The 11,650-nt window shown below is 38.1% G+C and overlaps 1 protein-coding gene across 1 annotated transcript; it reads right to left on the bottom strand.

Moving 5' to 3' along the window:
• Positions 1-8,349: 8,349 nt before the first annotated feature.
• On the bottom strand, positions 8,350-10,032 carry FOXD1 (forkhead box D1). The gene is given in 6 exon segments (XM_088443694.1): positions 8,350-8,971; positions 8,974-9,010; positions 9,012-9,143; positions 9,145-9,201; positions 9,203-9,260; positions 9,262-10,032. Coding segments are annotated over 6 exon segments (1,026 nt in total). The 5' UTR covers positions 9,831-10,032; the 3' UTR covers positions 8,350-8,798.
• Positions 10,033-11,650: the final 1,618 nt, after the last annotated feature.

Below are 11,650 nucleotides of genomic sequence, written 5' to 3'. Positions count from 1 at the left end.
CTCAGATATTTTAGTTTTAGTTTTGGCAAACCGACCCTCAAGTGCTTTGGTTCAGATTCGGTTTTCGTATTTGAATTTCTTTAAACTTGATTACATGCAATCCAAACCCCTAAATAGTTTTTTTTTAATTCGGACTTATGGACTTACAGCAGACCCAAGTCGGGAATCGGTTCTACTCGGAGCCCCAAAAGTGATCCGAGCCGGGTACTCGATTTGACTTGGAACCCCACAATTGGGGTGTTTTCAGTTTTCATGAAAACCGAACAGCACTTCTAACAATTATCATGGGTGTCGAGGAGGGGGAGGCGGGTACTAATTAACCAGGCATGGGCTTGTTGGAGGGGCCCTTATCTGTCAGCAGACCAGCACACGCTGCTATGTGCTGGGCTGCAGTGGGAGCCGGGAGACTGCTGGTGTTGAGCAGTAGCAGCAGTCTTCTCTGCCTGTGGGGGAGAGTGATCGCACTGTTCGCCCCCCTCCCCATGGATTTGTGCCGGGCTGAGTGGCTCACAGCAACCCCCTCCCCAGCGCGCAGCGCCACTTCACAGCGCTGCATATAGGTTTTCTTTTTCTAAGAGGGCGTGGTTATATCTTCCTCAATTAGGCCACACACCTTCAATATTGCTGGGCGTGGACCGGCTCACTATGGCCCTGACAATTATACATTAATTATTATATACCATCATAGTCAGCATCACTGTACAGAAGGATAATAAAAGTTACGTTTTGTTATAACAATACAAAAACATAACATGAAAGAAAAAGTAAATGGGTCCTGCTTACTGGAGCTTACAATCTAAAAGTTTGTTAATAGAATATTACAACTCTCCTCGCTAGTCTACCCTATTATAGTTTATCATATAATATCCTTTTTTGTACATTCTATCACACTGCTGTCTAGTAAAATTTTATTATATATTACATTTCTAAAAAACAAAATCTAGATAGCAACAAAACTTTTCCAACTTTTAATCCAAAGGGCCTTTTTATTAAGCCCATTTTTCATACAATTATGCAGAAACAGCAGTTTCTACATAACTGTATGTATTCCCACTATGTACTAACAGCCTAATGCAGGAGATTTAATTATCTACTTAGGTCTGTAGACCGCAGTCCTCATTATCAATGGGGACTATTGCCTGAGCCCTATGTACTAAACTCTGAAAAGCAAAGCCACCAGGCGGCTCCCGGATCTAACTGTGTCATCTGCAGTGTTAGATTCCCAGGAGGAGACTTTTACAAATGTGAAATACACCTCCGATATGACGGAGATGTAATTCACAGGAATAGTGGTTATCGCTACCAATAACTTTAGTACATATGATTATCCCTGTTGCCATGCACATTGAAAAAAATTGCAGCACTCCTGCAAGACTCTTAAAACAGCTATGGACACCACATGTACAGTATACATATATATTTATTTATAAACACTACTTACACATGTGTAGTATATGTAGAAAGATAGAGAGAGAGTTGCATTAAATATATATATTTAAAATGGGTATTTGTTAAATGTTTTCACATACACACATATAAATGCATAGATAGATAGATAGATAGATAGATAGATAGATAGATAGATAGATAGATAGATAGATAGATAGATAGATAGATAGATAGATAGATAGATAGCACAGCATACTCCACTGCACTTTACAAATGGGAACAGACACACCAAGGAAAGAAGACTAGGTAAAACAGGAAATAGGGCCCAACTAGCATGCTTACAATATATAGGACAACATTAGTTTGGTGCATTAGCTTTAGAGCCACATACTGAATATGACCAGACTGGAAAGGGAAAAGTACTTAGAGGGGCTATAAGATACAGCCTCACAACAATGTTTGTTTGGGGTTCAGATGGCTGCTTGAGAATAACAGGAGAATAAGAGTTCTATTTTTAACCTGCTGCACTATTCAAAGTCACCACATGTTTGATGGTTTCGGCCACTGGTTTTTAAAGGGCAATAATTTTAAATACAAAAGCAGGCACATTTTGTTTTCAATATAATGGCCCCTTTAAACACAGCAAGTGCTGCATAATAAATGCACCACTAAGTTTGAGTGAACTGTAGAAGGGTAATAATCAGGTGGGCAATTTAAAAGAGTGGTTCAGGAATTTGTTAAACTTACCAAAATAGTTTAACATTCATACTGAAAGACAATATACTGAAACATTCAAATATTATTCCTACCTTAGAAAAAGTTTCTATTTATAGTAATATGACTGAAAACAACTATTACACCATGTAAAATTCATGGATAGAACAATAATTATATTTGTGTGCTATAAATTCCCCATTATACAATAATATCTCTTAGTGGAATGCCCAGTTACTGTACTCTGACATTCCAGAGATCACATTTTATTAATTCTTGTTACAATCTCATCTCCCCTGAGCTTTCTTCATGTTGACCCAAAAGAGGTTATCAAAACCCCACATCTGATGCAGTACAATTTGTGACATGAGAACATCCCAACAGGGAAAGCTCAACAGGTATAAATGGTTCATGGATGTGCCTGGCGTCCCATTTCAGCTTTCGTCTTGGAATATTAGGGCATGCCCATCAGGTACATACTAGGCTCCCTGAGATTTGGGCAACCTCCATGACAATGAAGTAACCTTTACTATGAGATGAAAGACAGTTTGGCATACAACATAAACTCCATTACACTGTGTATAGAGCGTTGGGCTACTAGACATGTCCACTGTTTACTTAGTGAAAGCACAACTGCCCCTTGTGTAGTTAAAGAAATATAGTTACCAAGGAAGCAGGAGTTGCAAATACATTCAATGCATTAAGGACGGTATCTAGAATAGACCAACAGCATGAGCCCAAGCTGTAATTTAGTGTCTGCTCTTTACTATTGACTTCATGAGAATGAGTTTTACTTGGGCATAAGATGTACATTCTTTTTTTAACAAAACCTACACTCCAAATAAATGTAGTGTACCCGTCACTACTGTTACTACCCATAGGCACCAGTAGAAAAAAAAGATTAATTTACAATAGATGTATTGGTGGACTGGAATATCTAGTTATCCATTTAAAATTAAAATAGTTTTAACTAAATATTGCAAATTGTTTACAAATACAGAGTGTAATTCTCTTTTCATGATCAGTTGTCTTTAAACAACAATACAAACACTATGGAAATTGTTTAAAATATTATCTTAGAACATTTGTATTTGTATTAACATGTTGATTTCCAGAAAAGTGTACATATGAAAAAACAACTGGAAATGACATCACTGACATAAAAAGCAGACTCATGCAGAATGGAACAACTATTAGCAGTGCAATTTGCCTGTATGTATATCTTATCTTTCTATCTAATCTATCTATCTAATTGTAAAGCTCCTTTTATTCATGTAAATGCATTTTTAATATAAAAAGTATATTCTCGTTAATTATATTTACATCCAGTACAGACGCTTATTTGGTAATTTTAAAGCCAGGTAGAACAATGTGTCATTTATTTATGTTCTTATTTAGTAAGCAGTTTGAATCATAACTATCTGGTTAGTAATTCTGCGTATTTATTTTTAACTAACTACTACACTGCAACTAATACACTGTTTTATAGAAGTTGCAGATATGAATCACATGCCTCGGAGCTGTGGTTACACGGGAGCGCAGTAAACGGCTGTCCACATTTATCTACAGCACATAAGAGCGTTCGGAATGTACATACGGTGCAGTGCGCGCACTCCCAGCCAGCAGCAGATACCTACAGTAATGAGAGGATACTAACCCTTTATATTCACTTTCATGTATATATATATACACATATAAATATATATATATATACAGATATATAAATATACATATATATATATATATATATATATATAAAAATATGTATATATATATATATATATATATATATATATGTGTGTGTATATGTAATATATATATATATATATATATATATATATATATACACACACGCATATTACGAGGCCAGACCGTATTACATGTATACTGCAGCCATGAGATGTATTCCATCCCAGCTCTGGAGCTCCCCGTGTGCCTCCGCTGGATCAGAGGAACAAATAAATGACTGGGAGGAAGGAGAGAGCAGTACTTGGAAAGGAGGATGACTGCGGGAGGCTTTGTGTGTGGTACAAAACAAACCCCATAAGGCCTTCATTACGTTCCCTATCTGTACCATTTGCTTCATCTAACCACAGATCAGGCTTCCTAGTCCCAGCTAGAGGAATAGGACGTTTCTGTTTGTGTGGTCCTTCCTCTGGGATTGACTGTAACTATAGAGCTGGAGACTCCTAGCTCGGGCTCAGGCCCTTGCCCATTCTCCTACGAGTTAATGAGTTCTGCTGCAGCAGCCACTTTGTATCAGGCCAAAGGGAGGGAGGTGGTGGCCATCAACTATTAGAAAACGGGCAACCTCCCACCACATCCCATTATACAGACATCTCTCTGTGCGCCCTCGCTAGGGAGGACACTGGGTGATTAGCATGCCAATGGTGGCACGCTATGATCGGATAGAAGTCTGATCAGAGACCGGGGCTTTGTTCCAGCACCTGCTGCACACACTGATCCGGTAGTGTATTCTGCCCCTCTCCACCCCAGTGCCTCACTGCATCCTCTCTCAATGGCCTTACAGGCTTACTCCTATTTTTACAGCTCTAAAATCGGGATTAATGCTGCAGAGTGACTAACGCACGCACACAACAGAGGTCACATTAGTTACAACTCAAACAAAAGCTGGACCAGGTTATAGACTATTTATTAGTATTTTGATTTGAGTTTAATTCTTCCCAACCTCTATAACTTTCTTTCCTTACCTGTAGTGTTCTAGGTTTTTCTTTGTTTCTCTAGACTGCACAGTATCTGATTGTTAAGTAATAATCAAATGCATCTTATTCCCAGTTATAAAGACACACTACAAGGACCCTATTGAGCAATTATAGCCACACTGCAGGCATAATAGTGCAGGCTGTAAAAATACTCCATAGACACTATTCAGTTAATTCAGTGATAGGGTACAAAAAGTGCAACTATCCATAGCAACCAAACACACATCTGCTTTTTTAACAGTAACTAGTATATCCCCGGATCCCTGTTTACTGATGATTGGTGCCTGTGGGTTAATGCACTTTTGCAGCATGTTAGTACATCACCCCCGCTGCATAGACTATAGACAAATTAGCCCGCTCGTCTGGTAAGCATTAAGTGTAATTAATAACACGGGTGGAATAGAAGCATCTTGCAGTCATTAAGCGTACTGTACAGATATTTAACCAGATAAATTATATGTATAACTAAATCCGGAAACATTTAAAAAACATTTACAAATGTATTGTACTGAATGTAAATCTATTTCACCAGTAATGATCCTTAGGGAAGATGGACTGTGGCATTATGCATTTAGCCGGTATACCTGCAAATACTTTATATGCGAGATTAAGCGTTGTGAAAGTTATTCCAGCATACATGTTACATAGGATAGTAAAATAATAGTATAGAAAAATACTTTACGGTTAGTTCTACTATAAGAATGGGCAATCTGTTCCTGACTCCTAATGTACGAAAAAGATGTAATAATGTGCAGGAGTTGGTGATGCTTAGATGCCTGTTTCTACCTAAAACTAAATCCTTACTTAGTCTAACCTGAATAAATGATTCCACAGTGTGTGTGTGTGTGTATATATATATACATATATATATATATATATATATATATATATATATATACACATACATACAATCAAGTGAAAGACTAAGGGACACTCACCAGAGTAGATATAATGTCACAAGTAATTTAATGCTTACATATCCAGTCAGTCGACGTTTCTTTCAAATATATACATATATATATATATATATATATATATATATACACACACACATATATACACACACACACACACATATAGCAAATAGAGAAAGTTTGTCTGATGAGCAGGACTTTTGAAAATTTTTGGAAATGCCCAGTTCTGCTCACATTAGTGTATACCATGGTCCTGTCATTGCTGTTATACAAGGAGACATGGGATAGAGTATTTGTCTGCACACTACTTAGACTGCACACTAGTGGCCTAAGATAAATAGCAGAGCATTATGCACATTACAAATAAGAGATCCCTTACACTCTCTCTGTGCATTGGAATATTTTACTAAGCTCTGACGGCTGGTGTTACATATGTATCTACGTTACATATGGTCTTACAGGGATACGTTTACCCAACCCGGTCTTACATATGTACTAGTCTTTCTCAAATGAATGCCAGTCCCGAATGTTTAGCATGCACTTGGCCGAGATGCTATAAATAATTCATAACTTCTTACATGCAAGAGGTGACACACGGCAAACTCTGCACACAATGATACAGAAATATGAGGTAGTTAGGATAATATAGTACTTAGGTAAATAGGAAAATATAGACACCATTTAAACGAGAGGCTTAAAATAAATATATATTCATAGATAGACTAACAATAAATTTATATATTTTAGATAGATAGATAGATAGATAGATAGATAGATAGATAGATAGATAGATAGATAGATAGATAGATAGATAGATAGATAGATAGATAGATAGAGATTGTTGTACTGTTGACACACGTAGATATTTAAAAAAAATACTTATAGCGAACAAGTACATACATGCATACATACATACATATAAACATTGTACTGTTGACACAGGTAGAAAGATAGTTATTAAAAAAATACCTTTAGCAAACAAATACACATACATACATACAAACATACATACAAACAAATGAATACATTAATAGATTTTTATAGATAGATAGATAGATAGATAGATAGATAGATAGATAGATAGAATATTCTAACACTCATTAATATGCTACATAAGTGCAGTGAACACGGCTGTGCATTTCAGTTTATACGTTTAAGTGTATGTTTGTGTGTGCTTTGCAGGCATAATAATGCTATTAAATAGTTTTCTGTATTTTTTGGGGGGGGGTTTTCAGTCAAATCCTACATAGACAATTGTACGTAAAATGTGTTGACCATGGAAGTGACTTGAACATGCTTTCCCAGTCCATTAGGAGCTGAGTAACAGGGGAAGTGAATTAATCCATCTTCTGCAGGGTGAAATTATTGCCCCCGAGGTGAAGAATTGACCTCCAGGGGCTGCAATTGCCCTGATTCTGCTCTCTGAGCATTAGACAACATCACGAATGCACTTGATAAAAGTATATATACCACAGCCAGTGTTTATCCACCAACAACGATTTAACTAATAACAGCCTACAATACTAAACACTTTACAAATATCGATGTGACCAATATAACCTAAAAGTCAATTGTCTAGTAAAGATAAAAAGGACAAAACATATAAATAATATAGTTCCATACACCGTAGTCATTTCATTCACTAACATGTTATACGTTTTTATTTTATTATGAAAGCCTTATGGCATACAGATGTATTTCCTCTTGATAAACCACATTACCAATCATGTAAATGTATGGCAATGCTATGTATTGTAAGCAAGTCATTGTAAATGTTAAATTCACCACAAACACTTTATAAAATAGGTCACTATACATTACTATATTCCTCGATAGCCCAGGCCTATAACTGAAACTGCATTAATCCCAACTTAAACACATAGAGGAAATACAGGCAAACAACATTAGATCTAAACGTTTTTGCTTTTATAAAAATAAAAATACAGTTTGATTGTTTATTTCCTCACCAAAGTGCTGAGCAAAACACTTATAAATAATTACACCATGGCAGATCGGCTACATCAATTCATTTGTTCGTAATACTTATCAGTCAGTTAAACAGAGGCAAGATTGTCAATATGGCAACCTTCACTAAATTATAAGACTCCACTATGTTTTTTAAAGAAAATATAATTGTGTTTACTTTAAGCATATAAAAGCAGACATAATAAAGCTTCCACTATATAACTGCATTACTGTCACCTCTAGTCATGCTATAATTAGCAATTTTCTTCTGTATCGGATATTAGTTCAAAAGTTATATTCAATTAGGTTACCCAACTCCACAGTCCATAAGACAGGTTTAGTGCATATCTTGTAGTTATTGAATTGTTGGCAACATAATTAAATAACTTTAATCTATAATAGTAATTAAATGGCTTTGTTTACTCTTCCCTGTATTGCTTTGTGTGTGTGTTTTATATATATATATATATATATATATATACACACACACACATACACACACATATGATTAGCACAGCTGGATCACATCCTCTTTCCGAGCATGATCTAAGAAGTCATATTTATAAAAGTAAAAAAATAGGTGTTTTTTTAAATTAAACATTTTATTTTTTTTAAAAATGTGAAAAAAAATTACATTAGCTTGGTACAATAATACTTGGCAGTAAGTTTTTTTTACATTATTTGTTGTAAATAAGAACACTTAAGTACAAAAAAAAATATTCCTTCAGTCTATTATAATACAAAACACAGGTTAAAAAATGGAAAATTGTCAGATGTCTCTGTGTAAACATGTAAATCATTCAGCACTTATAATGGTGCACTACAAGGTATTGCTTGATTTCTAGGGGACTTCTATGACCCGCCAGACCTGAGAGCCTCACAAACGGGTGTTTATGAGAGTAGATAGAGTGCCATGCTACTGTGATGGCTGATTGCATGTGCAAGGTCACCAAGAGGTGGTATAAATAACAATACAAGTACATTAGGCTGGAAGGTTGGCTGGCTGCAGCCTCTCTTGGTAAAACCATTGCATATAAAGGCAAAGACAATGCATAAGCCATACAGCATCCTACCTTCTCAGTACATGCCTGATTTATGAATTAGCAATCCTAGCGGTAAAAGGTTCTCCATTGGCAAGCACTGATCCAGGCTGCAGGGCCCCACCTAAGGCTGCAGCTGGGGAGCCGGAGAAAGTCACCAAGGCCCTGGAGATGACTGGCACCCCGGAAGCTTTGGAAGCATGGCACTGCCCGGGGCTCATATCCCACCAATAATACTCTCTATGGAAAAGGAGGAAGGGTGGAGGGGCTGAGCAGGGCTTGGCAGCCTGCATGGGGGCAGGCAGTGCTGTGTTGAGCTGGTGAGGATAGAAAGTGCAGGTCCTGGGCAGATCGCTGGCAGGTGGCATGAGGGATGGGGGCTGGCATGGTGGGGGCACCGGCTGGCTGCCTGTGCTGGGACTGGAAGGCAATCAGGGCAGAGTGTGGGTGGAAGGGGCTGCAGCTGGATGCCATAGCCGCAGCTGTACGGTCCGTAGCCATAGGCGGCTGCTGCTTGCTGGGATAAAGTGCCCGGGGTCCCTGAGCAGCAGCTCCGGGCTCTGCTGCCTCTTGAAGCGCTTCCTCCTGCGGAGAAAGCTGCCGTTGTCGAACATGTCGGCGGACTCCGGGTCCAGGGTCCAGTAGTTGCCCTTGCCCGGGTTGCCGGGCTCCCTGGGGATCTTGACGAAGCAGTCATTGAGGGAGAGGTTGTGGCGGATGGAGTTCTGCCAGGCCGGGAACTTCTCCCGGTAGTAGGGGAAGCGCTGGCTGATGAACTCGCAGATCTCGCTGAGGGTCAGGCGCTTCTTAGGGCTCTGCAGGATGGCCATGGTGATTAAGGCGATGTAAGAGTACGGAGGCTTCACCAGGGCGCTCTTGCTGGCCGGCTTGTAGGGGTCTTTGGTGGGCGAGCACTGCGGGGAACTGGGCATCGAGATGTCCTCTGCCACCCCCTCCTCCTCTTCCTCCTCCCCGGCATAGTGGTGGCACCCCCTGGGCTCCTCGTCCTCCCCCTCTCCCACCACATCAATGTCGGTCTCATCCGCCAGGGCAGAGGCATCGGACATGTCAGAGCTCAGAGTCATGGCTGGCAGGGCAGAACATAAGGCTGCGGGGCGAGGAGGAGACCTCTCCCCTCCGGCTCCCCTGGGTGCTGGGAGCCCTCCTCCAAGCTGCACACACACAGCAGCAGTACAGAGGCTGGCAGCGGTCACCGCTTCCCCCACACCTGCAGCCTGGCATCAGCTACTCACAGGACCTAGAGCAGGAGTCCCGGAGAGGCTCTGGGAGCAGATTGGGTCTCACTCCAGAATAGGGCGGGTCTCCGGCTCTCCTTATAGCAGGCAGGGGCCATCACATGGCTAGAGACGTCACTCCGGCTAATGGAGAAGGAAAAGTAGCATCCAGGGCAGGCAGCAGCCCCAGAACAATGGTGATTGTCCTTCCTCTATGGGACCTTGTCCTCTCCTGTCCCGGGACCTCAATCCCTGTAAGTGGGGAACAGTAATGGCAGCGGGATCCACTCACTGTACATTATCCATGGTGCATGCCGACTGCAAACAGAAAGTAAACCAGTGCTTTATGACCAGCTGCATATAAACCCTGTGTGGGCGTGATTTTATATATATATATATATATATATATATATATATATATATATTTATATATACATATATATGCAATTTATGTATTGTATTTATACACGCACACTTATATATTTAGTTTCTTCCCATATGCAGTCTTCCCTTTAGTATGATATGTATGAGAATAAATAATATCAGATTTAAATTTAAAGTACATACATTCTCATATATGTTTTAAAGAATGTCAGTGTGTAACTATTCTTATACACTTCAACAAATGGTTCATGTTATGCGTATAGTTATATATACGCAAATATCACATAATCTATACATAGATTTGCAGTATAGCACAGACAAATAAATATACTGCCTGTCGTACATTTATTTAAAATTGGTAGATTCAGCGCTACACATCATAGTTGCAACTTGAACTGATAGATAGATACTCACACATATGTATGTATATATATATAAAATATATATAAAATATATATTCACACACACGTACACATATGCATTATATACACATATGTATGAATAAGATAGATACAATATATACATACATAAGTTGCCTGTATATAACGCTGATAAGTTTATTCACATGATTCAACAGGTACTTGATCATCTGAAATTCACCATATTACATTACCAGTCATAACTTATACAATACAGTTACTATACATTTACTTCAAACAAATTAGACTTTGTTCTACTACATTCAATTTTATTGCATTTTAAACTGCAATAGTCTCCATATAAACACAGTCCATACAGATATATATTCTCTTCTATTTATAGTAATACACTAATAGTGTCATATATGTATTCAACATGGATTTCCACACATCTATGAAATCTGCACACAATTATATGTAACGGATACACATTATAATGGAACGTATTACCATTGTACAGTAATGTAATCATTTTAATGAAAGTTACATATATTTATTTTAACCTACAAACACTTTTTATTTATATACAACGATTAAAAGTACATTAAATCGTGCTGGTCGCTATTGAGAAATACGGGTAATTGTTCTTTACTATTAGTTATTTTAAAAAGTTGTTTTTGTTTTTATTTAGGTAACATTTTATTTCAATTAAATAATCTCTGCTGAATTATATACACGGCATTTATGCTTCGTTTGTGATGCAATTTAGATAGTTTTAATGCGGTAAATGATAGAAGATCTTACAGTTTCATAACTATATTTCTCAGGTAAACCATATTCAGTTTATGTAATCCACAAGTGACATTATTTTACACCCTGTTTAATACTTACGCAGTTGTTCATTATTTAATAGCAGGTAGCTGAAAT

This window comes from Taudactylus pleione, unplaced genomic scaffold, assembly GCF_031769625.1.
Source record: "Taudactylus pleione unplaced genomic scaffold, aTauple2 ptg000333l, whole genome shotgun sequence".
NCBI classification, from domain to species: domain Eukaryota; kingdom Metazoa; phylum Chordata; class Amphibia; order Anura; family Myobatrachidae; genus Taudactylus; species Taudactylus pleione.
The sequence above is the reverse complement of the archived record's forward strand: the minus strand, read 5'-3'. Positions and strand labels throughout refer to the sequence as shown.